Source organism: Triturus cristatus, chromosome 11, assembly GCF_964204655.1.
Source record: "Triturus cristatus chromosome 11, aTriCri1.1, whole genome shotgun sequence".
Taxonomy (NCBI): domain Eukaryota; kingdom Metazoa; phylum Chordata; class Amphibia; order Caudata; family Salamandridae; genus Triturus; species Triturus cristatus.
The window spans coordinates 114,542,607-114,564,174 of record NC_140594.1 but is presented as its reverse complement, the minus strand read 5'-3'; the positions used below and the strand labels follow the sequence as shown (position 1 = coordinate 114,564,174).

At 43.4% G+C, this 21,568-nt stretch overlaps 1 protein-coding gene and 1 pseudogene across 16 annotated transcripts in view; one reads left to right on the top strand and one right to left on the bottom strand.

The window, feature by feature from the left end:
• Window positions 1-13,612, top strand: part of GGT1 (gamma-glutamyltransferase 1) — a 655,664-nt gene extending 642,052 nt beyond the window's left edge. For all 16 annotated transcript variants that reach the window (XM_085636048.1, XM_085636056.1, XM_085636047.1 and 13 more), the window contains 2 exons: window positions 9,645-9,758; window positions 12,835-13,612. In XM_085636048.1, coding sequence (XP_085492174.1) covers window positions 9,645-9,758; window positions 12,835-12,981 — 261 coding nt within the window. In that variant the 3' untranslated portion in view covers window positions 12,982-13,612. The remainder of the gene's footprint in view (window positions 1-9,644; window positions 9,759-12,834) is intronic.
• On the bottom strand, window positions 7,278-7,948 carry LOC146783449 (uncharacterized; annotated as a pseudogene).
• Window positions 13,613-21,568: the final 7,956 nt, after the last annotated feature.

Sequence of the window (21,568 nt, the reverse complement as noted above, 5' to 3'; positions counted from 1 at the left end):
TGATCCTCTTCTCCGTCGATGCCAATTCCCATCCTGCTGAGATGGCGAATTCAGCTTAGGGTTTCAAGTTTGGCAGCAGTGGGGGTTTCAGATACACCTGCCTTAGGCACGGAGTCCTTCTGGGGACCAGCCTTCCCAGCCCTGGTGCTTGGTTTTGCAGGTGCAGCCTTACTTGCCTCTCCGCCGCCCTTGTGGTACTGCACCTAGACAAGCAGTGCTGGTGCCTTGCTCTCTAGGGAGCTCTCGGAGCAGCTTGCGGTACTGCACCTCGACAAGCAGTGCTGGTGCCTTGCTCACTAGGGACCTCTAGGAGCAGCTTGCGGTACTGCACCTAGACATGCAGTGCTGGTGCCTTGTTTACTAGGGACCACTAGGAGCAGCTTACGGTACTGCACATAGACATGCAGTGCTGGTGCCTTGCTCACTGGGGCACTCTAGGAACAGCTTGCGGTATTGCACTGAGACACACAATGTATGTTCCTGGCTCACTACCCAACCATTTGCAATACACTAGGTCTCGCATTACTGAAAGTATGAGCTGTTGGCTCTGCATTATTATTTGCAATGCCAATACCTCAAACTATCAGTAATGCAAGACCTATTGCATTGCAAATGCTTGTTATTCATGTGCTGTGTGGCACAGACAAATAAAGATCAATGGTTATCTAAGACGCATTTTTTTACTTACAAAGACAACATAATTTCTGTCTTTAATAAGAGAAGGCCACTCTAATAAAAGGGGTAACAATGACATACAGAAGAACTGACTGGGATGCAGCTCATTAGAGGGAAACACAACTAACCCAGAAACAAATCCTGTTTTAGACAAGGTAGAGATCTGTGGCCTCCTCCTCTTACTCTCACTCAAGAAGCATGCCTATGATGACAAGCCCAAGGTACTGAATGAATTTATCGCCTCTTAATTAAATATAGTCTACAGGTCGGCCACTGGAGCATAATATAAGTCAGGGCCTATCCTTTCACTGAACATACAACAAGGGATACAACAATCACAGAAAAATTGATTGGTGTATATAGATGGGACAATTTATGATATTGTTTTCCCATTTAGTATCTGAGTGTTTGTGTTTTTCTGCCCATTTGAGTCTACTTGTTCTCTGTTTTTTAAGTTTATATCTCCTTGTGTGATAATAACTTGTTTGGTATCTGCTCAGTTGATTTCTACTGTTTTGGTTTGTGTTTGTTTAGTATCTGTTGGTTTAATATCTGTGTGTTTGATATATACTTGTCTCACAGATATTGCTTTGCCTTTTTTGATATCTACATACTTCCTGTTTACTCTCTTGCCATTTGCATGTTTCATCACAGCTTGTTTCTTGTCTTCTTGTTTTGTAATTTGTGCTTAATATGTGTTTGATTGAGATGTACTTTATCATACAGACTACTTCTACTGGAATCGTTTTAAATCTGCTTGATTGATATTTGCTTTTTTGAAAGCTATCTGCATAGATGATATCTGCTTGTTTGTTATTGTCCTGTTCGATGTTATGTTGTGTGATATCTACTTGTTTGATATCTGCTTCTTGTATTGCCATCTTCTTACTTCATATATGTTCATTTGATATTTGCTTGCTTGATAGCTGCTTATTAAATGTATATCTACTCATCTGGTGGAACTATACGTTTGATAGCAACCTTTTTTCCCATATCTGCTTTAAAGTGATATATACTTTTGCTGATGTCTTTTTTTAACTGTCATTAATTTCCATAATACATATACACTTGCTTGATTTCTGCTTATTAGTATATATTGTATGAATGGTGTGTATAACTTTGATATCTGCTTGTTTCATTCCTATCTACCCATTTGAAATCTGCTAGGTTGATATATTTTTGAGTGATTTCTTGTTTTCATTTGTATTTTTTTATATTCTTTTGATTAATATATGTATTGGATTCTTTGATTGACATCTGCTTACTCGCTTGACATCTGCTTCTTTGATTGATGTTATGTTTTGCCAGTTTCAGTATTAACCAATATCTGTACTACATTGTTTTCTCTCTGTGGGCCAAAGGTTCCTTTGGTCTTCAGGGCAGCCTTTTTCCTAAAACATTTCAAAAGATGCCAATCTTCAAAGCAACTGAGATCTGCAAATAAAGCAAAGCTATGTAGTCTGAAATTCAGGTGTGCCAGGTGAAGAAAACACATTGTTTCAGTCCAGGCAGCAAAAGGTGTGAAATGTACACCTGCTGACTTTTAAATTTTTTAAAAAATATTATACCTGCTTGAGCTGTGGGCTGACAATGAGGCTTTATCGATAAGCTTATCTCAGCCTTTTCTCCTCAATCAGCTAATCTCTTGCCATGAAAGCTTGCACTACACATACTTAACATAACATACAGCCCCAAATAGTTAGTATAAATTAACTTCCCCTGATTTATACATATTCATGCCTTTCCATTTAAATAAAAAGATTTGTACATATTCATGCCTTTCCATTTAAATAAAAGATTTAGATGTGCCAATCAGGCGAAGAATTACTCCCAAACGTATGATAGACACCGTCTCCACTTTAATGGCAAAATCACATCTTAATTTTACAAATGTTGCCAGTTGCCTATATTTTAATCTATTGCTGTACTTGTTTTCTTTACATTAAATATCTGTTCAAACATAGTTTACAGTTGTTTATGCTTATCATCTGTGATTATGACCTTAGTTAGCAGCGGCTTCTTATACTGGTTCTTGTGTATGTTTGTTATAATTTTAGGTCTATATCACAAAAGTCTTCTGTTAGACATTATTCAAATCTTCTGTATGCACTATAGCAGTAAAATCTTAGCTTCTTTTGCTGTCAATCATCTAAACTACAACATAAAAAGGCAAATTAAGAAAGGCAAAAGATAAAGGTATTTTCACATTTTTACATTCTAAATTGGTTAATTATATTTAAAAATACAGAAAAAGGAACAAGTTGTCAACACGCTATTTACAATACAACCTTATGTATTGATGGGGTGGGTACTGTTGTGGGGAAGAGACAAAGGCACGTTTACATATAGTTGGCATATAGGGGAATCTAAAGCTTTTAGGTCAACTTCTAAAAGCCCCATGGTAGTAGCATTACCAAAAAAAAGTAGGGCCCCTTTAAAACTTTGGTGCGGTGCCCGAGATTTCTGCATAACCCGCTATCCATACACACGACACCCATATTGACAAACACACTCTTAAGGATGGATATGGCGATGGAGTTCTGGCCTGCTGTCAGTGTTTGGAAGCAACATCATCTTTCTAGTGAGACAAAGCTTCCTGAGCTATAAGGTCTATAGAGGGATGCATCACACCCTGGCTATGAAAGCAGAGTCATTCACGTGCCAGGCTGTGCCGACCAGCCTTCATACAGTGCCGCTGTACTCTAAAAACCACCGAATTCCATTGACACCTTTCGGCTTCTGGTTCCCTTAGCAGTGCTCTGTTTCTGGTCCAGGTTTGAATAAATCATAACCCCCATCTCCAACTATAACCTTATCCCTTAATCTAATCCTACGCCTTATACCACACCTGACCATAACCCTTACCTTTGCACACCTAAGAGCTTTTAGACTAAAATGTTTTCGATTGTCCCAAGCCTTTTTATCCCTGGGCCTCTGTTACTCAAGACTACCTACTGTAGTAATCCACACAGCTTCAATTTCAGTTTCTTCATCAAGTTTATTGCTGAGTAGAAATAACGTCTACAACCTCCAGCATTACAGAGAATACTGGTCAATATTGGAATCCTAGCTGTGATGCTGTTCTACCGCATCACAGCTGCATCAAAAGATTCCAGCTACCACATAGCTCCCCCCAATATTATCCTAAAGAAGGGAAAAACAATACACAAAAATAGTACATTAATGCCAGATAAAGCAATAAACTAACAACATAACAATAATAATATATGTTCTAAGAATAAGATGCATTACAATATCATTGTACACTACTGGAACGGGATATTATACACAAATCCCCAAAACTCAATTTCTTACCATCGTCCAGTTGAGCCACTGGCCTCATGACTAGAATGACTTTATGGGGCTGTGAAAACTTACTCTCACCCTTCTTCACAAAACCAGTTTTCCTCACAACTACCCAATCACCCTCATCAATGTCCAACTCCTTAACATGTTTCCTACTGTCAATGTGAATTTTATTACACCACTGACAATCAGAAACCCTTGACCTCATTTCTTCTCTATCAACCCACACTTGATTCTTCTCATCGAGCCACATTGGAGATTCCTTAGTACCAGGCTCTCTTCCCTTCAATGCAATAAAAGGAGAAACCCCCGTTACAGAATGAGGTGTGATTCTGTGAGCCCACATCATCTTCCGTAACTCCTCTTTCCATGATAAACCATTTGAAAGAGAAAGCTGCCTACACTCCATCACAATACGATTTACCCTCTCAACAAGTCCATTTGCCTGTGGACGAAACAAAGCCACCTTGTCATGTCTGATTCCAAGTCTAGCAAGAAAATTTCCCATTTCAGAAGAAACCAACTGAAGACCATTATCAGTCACCAAAACTCTAGGTACACCCTCTTCAAAAAATACTTCCTCAAGAAATCTTATCACACTAGCAGTAGTAACTTGACCCATGGATTTGCATGTAAACCATTTACTATGGTAGTCCACCAACACAGCTAAAAAACGATTACTGGTACCCAATTTGTCAATCGGACCTAACACATCCAATGCCACTTTATCCCAAGGCCTCATAGGCAAATCTATACATCTCAAAGGAGGTTCTCTGACTACTTTCACCTTGTCACTATTCCTGCATGCATGACAATTTTTCACTAAATCTTCTACATTCCTGTCCATTTCCGGCCACCAAAAAAACTGTCTCAATCTTCTCTTCGTTAAACTCCTTCCCAAATGTCCCTCATGGACAATTCTTAACAATCTCGATCTCAACAAACTAGGGGGAACTATACGACTCCTCCTTAAAATGTTATCACCTTGCACACTAAGCTCATCTTTCACTGTCAAAAATTGCTTTGCCACTTCCTCACAACCATCAAAATCCTTCCAACAACTCATAATGAGCTCCATCAACACCTTATATTCCTCATTATTTTGTACTGCTTCTTTCCATTCTTCTTGTCCAACTGCAAACTCATCATCCACATTAACCCCTTGGTCCTCCATAATTTCCATACAAGAATCATCGTCCACAGGCATCCAAGAAAGACAATCCGCGATAACATTTTTATTACCATGAACGTACTCCACAACAAAATTGTAATCTAGTCCGATAAAAGCCACCTTGAAATTCAAGGAGTTACGCTTCCATCTAGACCACGACCACCTTTAAAAATATGTGCAAGTGGCTTGTGATCAGTCTTCACAACAAAAGGCAAACCCCACAAGTCATACCGAAAATGTGCCATTCCCCAACAACAAGCTAATGCCTCTTTTTCAATGGTTGAAAAAGAACTTTCGGCTCCGTGTAATCTGCGCAAAACCAATAATTCTCTCACCTTCTTCAGACATCTGCATTAGAACTGCCCCAAGCCCAACATTACTTGCGTCAGTGATCAACATGGATTTTTTATTTGGTTCAAAACGTCCCAAAGATGGAGCACAGGAAAGAATTTATTTTTAGATTAACAAACGCATCCTCACATATAGAATCCCATTCAAATACACTTCCTTTTTAAAGACTAAGTCTCATGGGTTCTACAAGATCTGCGAAGTTTGGTGGAAATTTAGAACAATATTCAGCAAGTCCTAAGAATTATTTTAACTGTTTTTTGTTAATTGGACAAGGAGCATATCTTATAGCCTTTACAATGCTACCTTTTGGTCTAATACCACTAGCGGATATCAGATGACCTAAATAATTGACTTGTCTTAGTCTTAATTAACATTTTTCCTTTTTGATCGTCAATCCATGCATAGCAATTCTTTGCAAAACTTCTTCCATTAATCCATCATGTTCTTCAAATGACCTCCCCACAACCATGATATCGTCCTGAAAGCATAACACCCTTCCCATTCCTTTAAAAATGTTTTGCATGATTCGTTGAAAAACGGCAGAGGCAGATGCCAAACCATAAGGCATCCTACAATATCGAAATGCCCCTAAAGGTGTTACAAAAGATGGCAAAGGACGTGAATCAGGGTGTAGGTTTACCTGATGGTAAGCAGATGACATATCCAGAACACTGAAGACACTGCCACCCCCATCATGCTTATCATTTCTCCAATATTTGGTAAAGGTTGTCTATCTACCCATATATTTTATTTAAATCTCTCAAATCTATGCATAAACGAATTTTGTTACCATCCTTAGGAGCAACAACAATCTGAGATAACCATTCAGATGACTATATAGGTTCAATGACATTGGCCTTCACCAACTTCTCTAATTCACCTTGAATTGGTTCCCTCATCATATATGGTATTGTCCTAACCTTATTTACAACAGGCTTAGCATTATTCTTTTAGAAGTATTCGATAAGAAAATCATTTTAACACACCTAAATCATCAGTAAAAACATGAGAATACTTTTTCATAAATACTTTTTCCCACTCCTCCTCCATGTCCACTTTAGATGATATATTCCCAATTACTGGCTCAACAACCATAACCGGTTCTGCAGCATTAGTATCAAGTATAATGTTCAAGTCCTTCTGATGCCGCCAACCCAAAAGATCGGATCCTTCATGTGTGACATAAACTCTTCCATGAACACCATTCTTATTGAAGACAATGTTCATCCGTTGCATTCCCAAAATGTTAATTTTTGTTCCACCATATCCAACTGCCTTCACATCTGCTTGTAATAAATTGTTGATCTGTCCACCCAAGTTCTTTTCGAAAGTCTCTTTAGAAAGTAAAGTAAATAAGCTACCAGAATCAGCCAATAATTTGACCCTTCCTTTATCTAAAATGATTTTACAATGAGGTTTTTCCAGTTGCTCTGTACTTTCTTTCTTCAAATTTAAATTATTCTCCTGTATAGTCATAACTGAGTCAAAATTGAACTTTTCCACAGATTCAATAACTTGAGATGAAACCAATTCTGCACCCTCTACAGACAAGAATAACTCCTGACGATTGTCAGTTTTATCTTCAATTTCCTTGACGCTGGTAATTTGCGCACTCCCTTTCAATCTACAAGCTTTTGCCAAATGTCCCTTTTTTCCACACGACCTACATGTAGAATTTCTTGCTCCACATGGAAAACTAGAACTCACATGCCCTGGACACCCACATCTATAACAAATTATGGGTCGTCTCTCTCCAAATTTTATAGGCACATATTCACTGTTTTTTATTAACTGGCTTCTTAACAATTTCTCTTTTAATCTCCTTTACTTCAGCACGTACTTCCTTTCCCATAGTTATTACCGCACTTGCACTCGGACTCTTTCCTTTGTCAATTTCTTTCATCCATACAGTAGGATTTTCCATACTACGAGCGATCTGAATAGCTTCTTCCAAAGTAGGATCCTTCGAGAGTAACTTTTCTTTCACCTTTTTATTATTTGTACATCTCACAATTTGGTCCCTTATCAAAGAGTCAAATAGACCCTGAAATTCACATGTAACGGCTAAGCCACGCAAAGAAGCCACATATGTCATTATATCCTCATCTTGGTTCTGTACTCTACAAAAAAAGTATGTCTTTCAAAAACGACGTTCACTTTAGGAGTAAAATGTTTCTCTAACAACTGTAAAGACATATTGTAGAGATTCATTGGTTGACCATTTCCCATGCCTAAGGATATTTCAGGCAAATCATCATATATTCTCCTCCCTTCTACTCCAAGATGATGTAAAAGTATGGCTTGTTTCCTTAAGGGACCATATTTGTCTCCTCCAATTGCTAAGAGGTAAGTAAAAAAAATATTTTTCCATCGCTTACAGGGAATAGGTGGTTCCCCTGGAACTGGTAAAAAACTTGGAGGTGCAGACATACTTTGTTCTGTCATACCTAAAGTTTAATTAACAAACTAAAATAGGAGAATAATATAACAATTTAATATAAGGTGAAATAACAATCCAAAATAATTAATTAATATAACTGATTAAAATAACCAATTAAAATAACGGATTAAAATAACGGATTAAAATAACCAATCAAAACAATTAATTAAAATAACCAATTGAAATAAATAAGGAATTCTAGCTCTAGGCTCTTGTTTGATTCGAAGCAGGAGTTTTGAGTCCCTTTTTCCTTTTCAATATAGAGAAAGATATTTAAAAGTCTTTCTTCAATTTCCTTAACTTGGAGTCCTTCAACAGTTTCCTTTAATCTTTTAATATCACGATGAAGCTCTCTTCTTTGGCCTTCACTCTACCTTTGATACTTGTTCTAGATCAAGCAGAAGAAACGAAGGCATTCACACATAAGGTAAAGCAGTGCTCCTTCACTTGGCAGAAAACCTTGCATCGACAAGCGCAGTACTCATGCTTCAGCACTGGATGGCGCACAGCGCGAGGAAATGACACTCGCATGTACAAATACGGTGCTCTGTTACTAGGCAGCGAACAGCACGAGGAAAAGACACTCGCGTGTGATGTTTAAACGCGGTTCTCGTGCTCAATGTCTTGTTAACGAATAGGGCAAGCGAGGAACACATTTTTTGTTTTTAAATAAAAGGCCAAATAAGAAATCCAAGATATAAGAGTGCTGGCAGAAAACTCTACCACATATAACTCACAGTTTGATGCAGTTGTCTTTCAAAACAACATGGAAAATTCTTCAATAGTGCTAATAATTAATTAACGGCATTCCAGAGGTGAAAGTTGTAGTGTCTCCTGCTCTCTGCGCAGGACCAACTCATTGCCAAAATTTGTAGTAATCCACACAGCTTCAATTTCAGTTTCTTCATGAAGTTTATTGCTGAGTAGAAATAACGTCTACAACATCCAGCATTACAGAGAATACTGGTCAATATTGGAATCCTAGCTGTGATGCTGTTCTACCGCATCACAGCTGCATTCTAAGATTCCAGCTACCACACCTACCTGTTAAAAAGACATCTCCCCCTTATGGATTTATTTTAAGTTTAGTTATTTAACTTGGAATTTACCATGGCCCTTAGCAGGAAGACTAGTGAGGCAATTCGAACCAGAAGCCGACAGAGTGATCAGATTAGTGGCATGAACTTGGGTAATAACTTCACCTGGTTTATACAGTGCTTGGATGCCTAATTTACCTATAGAGCTCTTCTGGATGGTTCCTCAGATGCTTTAGGGTCTTTGTTAACCCGCTATGTTCCCAGTAGGCGTCTTCGCTCCTCAGACTCTAATTTGTTGGTAGTCCCTCGCTCCAAGAAGGTTAGATGGGGCAGCAGAGCTTTTTCCATCGCTGCTCCGCTATTATGGAATACTCTCCCTTTGGAGATTAAGTCCCAACCTTCTCTGGCACTTTTCAAAAAAGCCCTTAAAACCTGGTGCTTTTCTAAAGCCTATCAGTAAGTTCTTTCCTCTTTTATTTAGCTAGCTTTTGGTTAGGCGCCTTGACGCCCATTGGGCTTAGTAGCGCGGTACAAATTTGATTTCATTCATTCATTCATTCAATTTGGGTTTAAGCGCTATGTTAAAGGTATGTAATTGAAGTCGCCTGTACTTCTGCTAAAGTAGTCCGTCTGTGCTCAGATCTTCCTTCCTTCCTTCCCGCAGGTGATAATGAATGCTCTGTGGTTTGGCTATGACGTGAAGAAGGCTGTGGAAGAACCCCGGTTTCATAACCAACTGTTTCCCAACACCACCCTTCTGGAACATACCATGGAGCAGGTAGGTGCTCCTGGGAAATTAGTGGAAGTTATGGAGGTGTGTAGTAAAATTGTACCAGGAAAGCATAGGCCAACAACTAGTTAACTAGGAATGGGGCAGGAACAATTCCCACCTATGAACAAACAACAATAACAGAGCTAGTGACTGAAGAGGGTCTCTAGTGCCATAGTCGACTACACGGCAGACCAGATTAGCCTACAATCCCTTGACCACTGTAAAAATCTAGCATGTGCAAAGTTTGTTTCCACCTGTGAAGTTTTGCACGGTTTCAGATTTGGACCCTTTTCGACGGAAGACCAGCCAGTGAGGTGCCGGGGAGGGTACGGGGCCACAGGGGCGTGAAGCAGGAGTCGGAGGGTCATAAAGGATGCTGAAATTGAGGGGGGTGGTGGGCATCGGGCCTATTCCCTCCCCCATTGCTACCTTTTTTTAAAAACTATGACTAGCTGCCCAAATAGCACTGCTACCCTTAATTGAAAAACACATGTACTCTGAGTTGAAAGCCGTGATACTGTTCAGATTCACACAACCAAATTTGCAGATTAGAGACCTGCCGATTTAAATGTTGACATGCAAGAACCTACTGCCAAGCCCAGACCTTCCATATTTTACTTGATTGATTATTCAGTTTTGGCCAATTTTTGTGTTTTTTGAGGGGTGATATCTGGAGGCATGTTTCTTAAATGCTTCTTGACAGGGTTTGGGCTAGGTTTTCTGCCACCTTAAGCTAAGTGACATTTTTCACTCTCCCCTCCCCAGAGGAAGACTGTGCGCTAAATATTCGTGAGTTTCCCTGGAGTCAGCCCTGTTTGTGATTGTTGCCCCAGAGTATCTTTTGCAACCTTTACATGGCAAGAACCTGACCCTCAAAGTCAACAAATACCGCTGCAGTTCCTGCAGTCCCTTGCAGGCGGTCCAAACCCTCATTAAAACTGGGGGAAGAACAGCAATGCTACATTGTCATTAAGGGGACATGTTTTTGGGCTTAGCAGTGCAGGCTTCTTGTTGAGTGTATGCACCATATTAAAACAATGGAATGTTGAGCGCCGGGAGCATCAACATTCCAATGTTTATCAAAGGCCTCACAGAGCCCGAGGGGATTTCAACCCCCTCAGGCTCCGTAAGGCCTTTGTTTTACAAATTAGAACATTCTGACCTCTGGGGCGGAATTTTCTAATGGCCTGAGAGTCCTCTGTAGCAGGCTCTACTGGCCATTAAAGGCCCGCTGCCCTGATAAAAGGCCCGAGCCGAAGGCTAGGGCCTTAAACGCTGGAGCGGGATTTTAATGGCCGGGTAGAGTCCACTATGGCGGGTTCAAAGGCTATATTAGGACATTGGGATGCTGAGACCTCAATTGAAAACACTGTAGTGGCTCAGGGCTAATAAGGGCTGGAATGAACCTTCTGCTCCAACATTCCAATTTTTGTCTTTCTGTTTCCCTCTTCTTTAATTTAGAACATTCTAGCCTGAATGGCTGGAATGTTCTAATAGCCCTATTGCCCTTCTACCATGGTCTATACTGGTTGTTAAAGGCCCTCTCCCTCATTTTAGGCCCTCACCTGCGACTTCGGTCTATAACTTGGGTTCAGGGTCTTTAACAACCGGTGTATTCCTTGCTAGGTGGACTATAAGGTTATAGTGATGGGAATGTTGTGGGTCCCTAAATACATTTTGCATAAAACGATCCCATCATTTCATAACACAGTGCTGTTTCAATGAGTAGCCAGTGCACGAAGCACATTCTCAATTCTGTGTTGTGCACCCTTCAGAGTTTCATAAACTTTTTTTGTGACTCCTAGAGAGATGGGAGTGGCAGATCACTCTGTGTCTGCAGGACAGCATCAAATAGTCAGTCGGGATTTATAAAGCATGTCTAATCACCTCATGGGTATCCAGGTGCTTGCAGGTCCTGGAGGCTCATTTGAAAAGCCAGGTCTTGAGAGCCATTCGGAATTCTGGAAGTGAGGTGATGGTTCGAGTTGCATGAGGAGGCTGTTCCAGGTCTTTGCTGAAGTGCGGGAGAAGGGACATCCTCCACCTCTGCTTCGGTAGATGCGGGAGTAGGGGCAAGTGACAGGGAGGCAGAGCGTAGTCTTCTTGACGGTTGGTGGAAGTTCAGGCGGTGGTTAATGTAGGTACGTTCTTGTTTGTGTAAAGCCTTGTGTGCATGGATCTGCAACTTGAATTGGCATCTCTTCTATACGGGGAGCCAGTAGAGTTGCTTGAGGTGGGGTGTAATGTGGGTTCATCAGGGAAGGTCGAGATTGAGTCTGGCTGCAGCTCATGTTTCCAGTCCAGAGCTTTCCATTTTTACAAACCACTACCTGGTGTGTTAGTCCCATCGGCTCAACTGAAACAAACATATGCAGAATCTCATAATTCACCGATTATTTAAATAAAAGGCCATCACTGGTAAAATGATTACCTAGCAACATGGAATGATCTGTTTACCATAAGTGTACATTATACTTTCATAGTCCAAATCAGTGCCTCATTTTTAGGAAAAGAAGTGCTTGGTCCTAAGGTATTTTACAGGAGACCACTGCAGATTGCACCACCTGCTGCCCCGGCCAGCACTGCCCAGAGGTATCCCACTTCCGCTAATGTGACCATTTGAACTATTCCAGGCCAACTAAAGTTGTAAGGATATTTAATGTATATTTAACTCATAACCACTGTGGACATGTCCTGTGTTAAAAAATAGACAGACAGTACCAACAGTGCTGTTAAGAATTACGTGCAGTGCCAAGCACCATCAACATTGGCACAAACTAAGCACTGGTCCAAACACGTCATGACCAGGCCTGTATTTAGCTTGACTTGGGTTACATTGCGGCTGGGATAGAAGTTTCCTAAACAGGTTCCATTGTTTATAAATACCTCCCAACACTGAATTAAGTTGCACATAAAAATGGCAAATAGGATAGATGCTCTGTTACAGCATATACCCACCTCGTGCCCCATGTCGGCACAGCTAGAAACCACTTTATAGTGCAAGTTATTGTACCCAACATCTCTTCTATGGTACATGGATTGAAGATTTCCAATATGCTCTACTTATTTGTCTCCATCACAGGGTATAGAAGAACGACTGAAGGCGAGGAATCATATTGTCGAGCTCCTTAACAATGCTGGTTCTGTCGTTCAGGCCATTGTGCGCGCTGAGGGCAAGTGGGCTGCTGCCTCCGACTCCAGGAAAGGGGGCTTCCCAGCTGGCTACTAGCCATGCTTACAATGCACAGAGAGACACATCTCAGGGATTCAGATCTGCTTTTAAAGAGAAGATGGGGTTTGGCCCAGCTGGGGCCTCCCCAATGCCAAAGGCTTGGTTTAGCGGAGAGAGGACCCGTCCTTCAATCCTCTCTATCCACTCGACTGTTAATGGCTGCTACTTTTTTATACACACATCCTACTGCTCTTTGTCCACAGATCAGAAATGGTATTGCACTCTGGAAGTGTGGGGCTGGTTCTCCCAGTTTCTGATGCCTTTGTAGACATTCACATGATTGCCTCGAATGAAATGTCCAGAGATTTTAACGATTTTTGAGCGAAAAAGTTGTAACTCAAGTACAGATCTAGCAAATGTCAATGTACCAAGTCGTCGTCCATTGTACGCCAACATATTCTACAGAAAGAAGGAACAGTTTGGACCAACATTCATCAGCTTTCTTCTCGTTGAAGATATACATGGATCGCTACCTTTTTTGCGTCTTGGTGGTCTACTTGAATATGTTACCAAATGTTACCAAATGTTTGAGGAAGCCATGTTTTAAATTGTTCTCTGGCTGCATTGTCTTGCACTTTACTGCATCCGAATCGACAACATTAAATTTTATATGGTGGGAATGATTGAATTTGTTTTCAGGATATTGTGGTCTTTTAGCTGCACCTCGGAGATGCCTGTCCTTGAGGTTAGCTGCAGGGTGGAGGGGATCTTACAAGGCTTGCAATCTCTATAATATTTCTTAGTGTTTCTCTACTATTGTTGGGAAGACCGACTCCTGACACAGTTTTCTTTTGTGGTAAAGGCAGTTTTGTTTGGAAGGAAACAGAGCTATCAATAGTATACCTTTTGGTCAAACTGTACACACTAAGATCCCTAACATTGAGTAATGAATTAAATTGGACCCATCCCCCACCCTAAAACATGCCCTCCACAAATGTCTAACTTCCCTCCTCTTCCTTATTGCCAAACTTCATTACCGTTCAACTTAAAAAACTTCAAACATAATCTCGAACTGTTTCCTATCCAAACTGACCACACCAGGCCCAGGCTGTCTCTGTTTTTTCTGGTTGCTGTTCTTTCACTGGAGTTGGATTGATATGCTGGGCAGGCTGGCAATCTAGCACTCCACCCATCACTCTTTGGTATACTTCAGTCGGTCACCCTAAGTGTTCAAGTGCACAGCCGAGTGAAGGCCCCCAATCTGGGCAAAACCTGTCTTGGGGTGCTAGTGTTCCGGTTCGGGGAGAACCTGGTCTGTCAGGCTGAACTGTTCCTATTGGAGCAGTGTCAAGACTGATTGGTGTATGGCTGGATCCAGACTGATGTGGCTTGGTGTGCGAAAGAATGACGGACTGGGATGTGGTCCAAGTGATGACCAGTGATTGAGATTAATTCAAGCATTCCACCCATCACTTTTTGATATACTTTAGCTCTGTCAGTCGGGCCAGCTTGAAAGGGTGGGCCATTATGTTCTTGGTTCCATGGGCCGTGAAGGGACTACAAGAACCAGTTTGCACCCCGGTCCTGTCAAGCTCACCCATCTGGCAAGTCCAGACTGCCCAGCAGGCCGGTCCAACACCACCTTTATCGCTACTTCTTGGCCGGTAAACTATCCTTGCTCTCCCCATGCCTTAACCTGAGTGCTCTCATCTGCCACCATAAAGCGCCTCTCCTGCGGTGTTCTTTCAATCCCCCCTTCACTCTTCAGACTGTCTGTCCGTGCCAACGCTCCAAGAACTCCATCAACGTCACCAGGTACATCATGTTCTTCAGGAGGGACACGCGCACACCATGCTGCCCGAGCACTGGACATTTGTCCTGAATGTCCTCACGAAATATTAATCCCATGTTTGCAGCTTTACAGAAAGCTATCTCTCTGTTTACCTCTTTACATGCCCTATTGATGGCTGCGGTTTGCAAGCACACGCTCCTCGGCAACAACCGGGTCTAAAAAATGTTGGTGCACTCCCATCTATCTTGAGCTGCTTTCGGTTCCCTTTTGACCATCTTCAACAGCTCTAACCCCCTTAACGGCACCAGATGTTTTCCCCCAGGTGGATCAGTAGCCTATGCGTTGACATGCCCTTGCCGCTTAACTCCCAAAGTGTGGGCAACAACTGGCCCCCAGCCACGGTCCATGCAGGTAACAGCGGTGGGGCCAGATAAGGGGGGATTTCGAGGGACGATGCCGAGGGAAAATTAAATAAATAATTAATTTTCCCTCCGCATTGTACCCGGAAATCCCCCCTTACCTGGCCCCAGCGCCCCACCACTGTTACCTGCACGGACTGCAGCTGCTGGCCCCGTCTCATGATTCCTATTCCACGCCACACCACGCCGCTCGCAATCCAGAGCCATTTGCTTACCATATGATTGCCCATTGGGTCCACCTTGAATGGCTTTTGAAATGCTGGATGTGTGGAGCTGGAAGGAGGAAATAGATGGCAGTGGGGGTCTCTTCGGTAAGAATAATAGAACGTCCCCACACCCCAGAAACCATTTGTGTCTCAAAGGAATATAGTGTAATTACACTTGCCTTTGTGTAGCCATTTCTATCCCTTGCAGCTCATTATCTGCCTTGGCATACTACAGGTGACACGCGAGGGACTGTGTGGTTGGAAGGGTGGGTGTTCTTGTGTTGTGCATGAGTGGGGCTCTGACCCTGGTTTGGGTCGCATCACTTAGGAGGGAACTGGAGTGAAAAGTGGCACCCCGGCAACTTGCATTAGTCCATTGCCATGAGTTACTCCTGGCAAAATCAGCCTAAGAATTTGGGGTGAGAAGCTTCTGTATGGTAGAAGGAGGATCTGGGTTCTTTTTTTTTCTTTTGGCTGTTTCTTTAAGTTTGATTTTTACTTCTAAATGCAGGTCTTTGGTTGGCACTTTCCACTGTAGACTGCCTGGGTTTATTGACTGGCTGCATGGTTTACTGAGCTTGTCGCATGCACAAGATTACAGGAGCTGGCTCAACCTGGGAGAGGTTGGCATGGAGACTTTGGGTGATATCAACAACAGCACCAACTTTCTTTGGTAAAAGTCTTCTTTATTGACAAATTTCAGAGCTTTACATCAATATTTGCAGCAACTGGCGCCAGCGCCTTACAGACTAACCTACCCAAAGCTGCTTGTAAAAAGTCACTCCTATTACACAATCCTTCTCGTGGCGACCCACCACCTTGGTCCTTCCACCCAATTCAGGCCAGGTAGCAGAGATTGCAGCATATACAAGGGGGCAGTCCCGGCGCATACACAGTGGAGAGACAGGCGGCATCATAGGGGGCCCATCCAGCATAGTGGAGGTTCCAACATACATATGCATGACGCCATGCTACACAAAGGAAGACCACACCCTGAAAAGTGGTAACTCAGCAGACTTATGCCGCGCCCCAAACTTTACAGGATGAGAGCTCAGCCCAGGCACCAGAGAGCTCAGTCCTCACAGGAGAGACGCTAGACCACTCAGGACAAATGCCATCCATAGAAGACCATACCAACACCACACAAGAAAGACCCATCCCACATAAGAGGGAACCCATCCACAGGGCACAGTCCATACAATGTAGACCTTAGTTCATTCAAGTGAGTCTGGAGTCCACACACCAAATACCATCCCACCCAGGACACACCAGTGGAAAACCAGCACATAATGCAAACAGGTCTATGCACAAGAGAAACAGCCCAGCCTACACGGCGGAGACCTCAGAACATACAAGAATACCCTTAGTAACAGCAGACTGCGGACCAAACCAGGGACATTGAAATCACTCAAGACAGACAGCAGGTGAGACCTCAGTCGACATAAGAGTTTCTCATCAGACTGAAGCACATGCCTGAGACATACCATTAGCACAGGTGACACCCAGACTACATATAGGAGACCACAGGCCAAGAAAGCGAGGTCCACCTCGAGCCACACAGGAGAGACCTCGCAAGAGCGCGTCTCTGCCCACTCATGCCTTGTTTGTCCCCACCACTTTGGACCCTCAAGTCACATTCCACCCACCCCAGACAGATCAGGCCCATCTCTGTGCTGACCATGTGTTGCATTGCACCCTTAAAGCAGGGGGGGGGCATCTGTGTGCACCTCGAGCTGGGTGGGCGACTGTCGCTGACACATAGCTGCGGATTGGGTGACAATCTGAGTTGGCGATATCACCAGCCCTTGCGGTGTGGTGTCCCTGCCTGTGAACCCCACTTGTTGAAGACAAGTAACTAATACAGAGTAAATGCACAGAAGTAAAGTTTTCATTTGTGACATTTCCATGTTTGCCGTATGCTTGTGAGTGACATTTGTGAACCTTATGTCTGACACTTGAGTAACACTTAATCGCATGCTGAACAGAGCAGTTAAGTGTGTGCAATAAGGCAAATTACCTGTAAGTATCTCCTCATCCCAGCCATTACTTGTGAGATGAATCCCATCTTAAAAGAGGAACCTCTCGGAAATTGCAAGGCCCACCTGTCATTCATTGGGCTTTGAGGTACGTGGTTTGTGATAGCTCTCTGTGTCTTGGACTATGTTCTCTTGATTTCGACTTCACGCCTTTAGTGTAGTATGAGCAAGCACTCTAGCAAGCACCACCAGTTGAAATTCTCCACTTCTTGTTACTATTCAAAGTCCCTTCACCAGACAGAACAAGCACCTGTCACGTTTCAAGCGACGTTTGAAGAGCAGAGACTGAGGCATATAGTGAAGGAGATGACAGTCCGTCTTAAAGAGAAATCTCCCCACGGTGTCTTCCTTCCTGATGTAGGCTCCCCTGAGAAGAGGTCTAACTTGGTCTATTCTAACTCGGAAGAAGGGGACAATGAGGGGCACCCCTGAGGAGGACACGAATGGATCTGCCTAGAATTGATTCTCATATTTGAGAGTCCTTGGGATCAGCGGCTCTTGAGTACGCTGGCTCCACAGCAGACCGTTAACTGCATCAGACTGAATGTTCTCTTCTGGTGGCCTTCCTAGCTAAGCTTGCGCCCTCGAAGAGGTTCTCTGGGAATAGAATGATCTAGATTCTAGGTAGAATCATTGCATGGCTCGCCTCTATCCTCTGTTAGGTGTGGAGTCTAAACTACCAGGACCTGCTCCTGTAGATTGTTCCGAGGCGATGTTGTTGACTTGTACGTCAATATTTTAAGAATTGATTAAGGCTGCGGAAGAGGGAGCGGTGTATTTTTGGGATGCAATGGACCAGGAGCTCGCGTTCCTATCATATGTCTCTTTTGATGTTGTTCAGGCATTGGACCGTGGATCCTTGGTGGCAGCAGCCCACAACCTTCTCCTGAAAGACTGGGATACAGATGACTCAAAGCAGTCAACGGCATGCCATCTGAGGGGGGTTGCCTGTTTGGCGCACATCTGAAGATGGGAGAAAAGGAAGATTCGCATTTAGCCCTTTCTGACTTCTTCAGACTCCTGGGTGCTAGAAGGGTCCTGAGAGAGTCATCTGATTGAGTCTTCCTCTCCCCGCTGGATTCAGGATTCAAACTGACTCATTTGCAAAATGTCCAGCAAAGAGAGCTGCAATCTCAGGAGCTTTAGGGGTGTCTGGTGGAAGAGTGCAGTGTTTTCAGCGCTAGCACGAGAAATGGTGATGGGATCAACTCTGCCCCTTGGTCCCGGAGATGGTGGAGACTTCAGGATAGCCCTAGACTTGAAGGTTATAAATTGATGGGTAAAAGCAATGTCTTTCAAAATGGAGACACTTCAGAGAACCATTCCGCTAATATCATCAGGGGATTTCATGGTGACGTATATGCCTATTCCACATCCCCGTGGCTGTGCCGAGCACTGGCAAGCACTGGCACAGATTAAGCACTAGTGGTAACAACAAACGGTGCTTCCCATCCGACCTGGCTGCACTTTGAAGTCAGTTTCCATCGTTTTGGTTCCTGTTTACTGAGCTCTTGAATTCTTAGGTTGCTCTATTTTGTCTACTAATTGAGAGTTCTTGACTGAGAGGGTGGTATTGTTTGCGGTAAGAAGAAAACCATCTTATTCTTTGAGGATTCCACTTTTTGGATTCCATAGAGTCTTGGAGTCTTTTTGTTTATTGTTATACTTTTAGTTCGATATGATTAGAGAACTTTGGTGCTCATCTGCGAGTTATATATTTTATAACATTTTCCTTAAATATTGTGATGTGGTTGTTTCTCATAAACATTTTTGTGGGAGCTAACCGGATTCTAACAACTATAATACAGTAATGATTGCAGTCAAGTAACACAACTAAATATTTTGATATTCGTGTAGTATCTAGTGTTTATATTTAACATACTTCCATGAATGTATCATACATGTAAAAGTAGTAAACTTATTTTTTTATTTTCTTTATCCAGAATATACCAAGTTTATTTTCTTTATCCAGAATATAACAAGTTTTGTTTTATAGAGTCAGAGGCAGAGATAAACTCCGAATATCTCTAGGTGTGTACTAAAGAGGGATTTTGTTCATATTTAAGATTAGCAATCTTCACAGGAGAAATATATACTTTTTGCTTTATTTAGGAACATATAAAGAAGACGTTGTACAGATGTTCTTCAGCGCTCCAGCTGTCTCTTGCCTATCCCATGTCTCCCTTCCTGCACTGTAAGAAGGGGATGTGTTTGGGGAGCATTAAGTGTGATCAGCTGTCTGCCTCAACACTGGTCTTCCAGTACAGATTAGTACTTAGGTATTTTGTGGCACAAGGAGATGGTTCCTTCCACTTTCAAGGTTGGAAGGTGTATATTGCAGAACACGGGTTTCCCTAGTCATTTAGATGATTACATGAACATCCTGCAGTGAGTCCACTTTGGGGTCACATGCTTGCTGTCGGTGGACATTCCAGAGGTGAACATGTCATTCTGCGTCACCTTTGGTCTCAGGTTTTCCCCTCAATCCTTGGTTTTCTACGCGATACAATTGTGCTCTATCTATCTACTTCTAAAGTTCTCCTGTGGTCCTTCCTGTGCTTTTCCCCTCTTTGGGATGTAGCTCTGGACTTGCAAGCCTTACAGGTATATCCTTTTGAATTGGCCTGAGTAGACACTAAGTTTCTAACCACAAAGGTAGGTTTGACAGTCCCTTTGGTTTGCAGAACTGTGGATTAAGGGGAGCCAGTGTGTCAGACTTCCTTCATGCCAGGTCTGGATGATGGAGTGATCTTTGCCCTGACCTGAGTTTTGTTTCTGAAATAGCCTGAACTTTGCCTCAGAGCCAGGAGGTGGTATGACACGTGTTTTTCCGCTCCCCCGACACCTGTCCTCTTGCCCACATCCTGCAGTGCCTGCTCAATGTTATAACCTGGCAATCAGTTCTATTACTTACAACATTGTCACTGAGATGGAAGGTTCCTTAGCGAACCTCTCTCGTTGCTTCAGGTTGCATTGGCTCAGTGGTGCAGTGACACCCTACACATCCAAGAAGCTAGATCCATTTCCCACTTCATCAATCAATCAATCAATCAGGTGTTTGTTAAGCGCAACTACTCACCCATAAGGGTCTCAAGGCGCTGGGGAGTGGGAGGGGGGGGGTCGCTAGTTCCAGTCCATCAAGGAGGGGGTCTGTCGAAGAGCCAGGTTTTGAGGTTTCTTGCGAAGATGGGAAGCGATGCTGTCTGTTGGAGGTGGAGCAGAAGGGCATTCCAGGCTCTGGCCGCGAGGAAGGAGAAGGAGCGGCCTCCTGATCTGGTCTTTCTGGTGTGGGGGACCACGGTGAAGGAGAGCTGGGCTGATCGTAGGGTCCTTTGGGGTGCGTGGAATTTGAGTCGGCTGTTCAGGTATGCAGGTCCAGTGTTGTGAAGGGCCTTGTGAGCGTGAGTTAGCATCTTGAAGGTGACTCTAGCTTCGATGGGGGAGCCAGTGGAGTGTGCGCAGGTGCTGGGAGATGTGGCAGTTTCTTGGCAGGTTGAGGACCAGTCTTGCGGCGGCGTTTTGGATGTTCTGTAGCTTGCGGGTGAGGTTTTTGTTTATTCCGGCATAGAGTGTGTTGTCGTAGTCGAGCCTGATGGTGACCAGGGCATGAGAGATGGTCTTTCTGTGTTCAAGGGGGATCCATCTGAAGGTCTTACGTAGGAGGCAGAGGGTGTGGAACCAGGAGGACGAGACGGAGTTGATCTGGCAATCCATTTTGAGCTCTGAGTCTAGGATGATTCCCATGTTGCGTGCGTGGTCCGTGGGGGTGGGCGGGCTTCCGAGGGCAGGATGCCACCAGGTGTCGTTCCAGGCATCGGGGTTTGGGCCCATGAAGAGTGCTTCCATTTTGTTGGTGTTTAGTTGTAGGCAGCTGTTTTTCATCCAGTTGGCGACTGCTTCCATGCCTTCTCGAAAGTTGTGTCTGGTGGTGTTGGGTTCGTTGGATAAGGAGAGGATGAGTTGGGTGTCGTCTGCGTATGACACAATGTTGAGTCCGTAGCTTCTGACGATGGGGATGAGCGGAGCCATGTAGACGTTGCAGAGCATAGGGCTGAGGGAGGACCCCTGGGGGACTCTGCAGGTGGTAGGTGTAGGGTCCGAGAGGAAAGGGGGAGGCTGACCCGCTGCGTTCTGCCGGAGAGGAAGGAGCGTATCCAGTCGAGGCCTTGTCTTGGATCCCTGCGTTGTGGA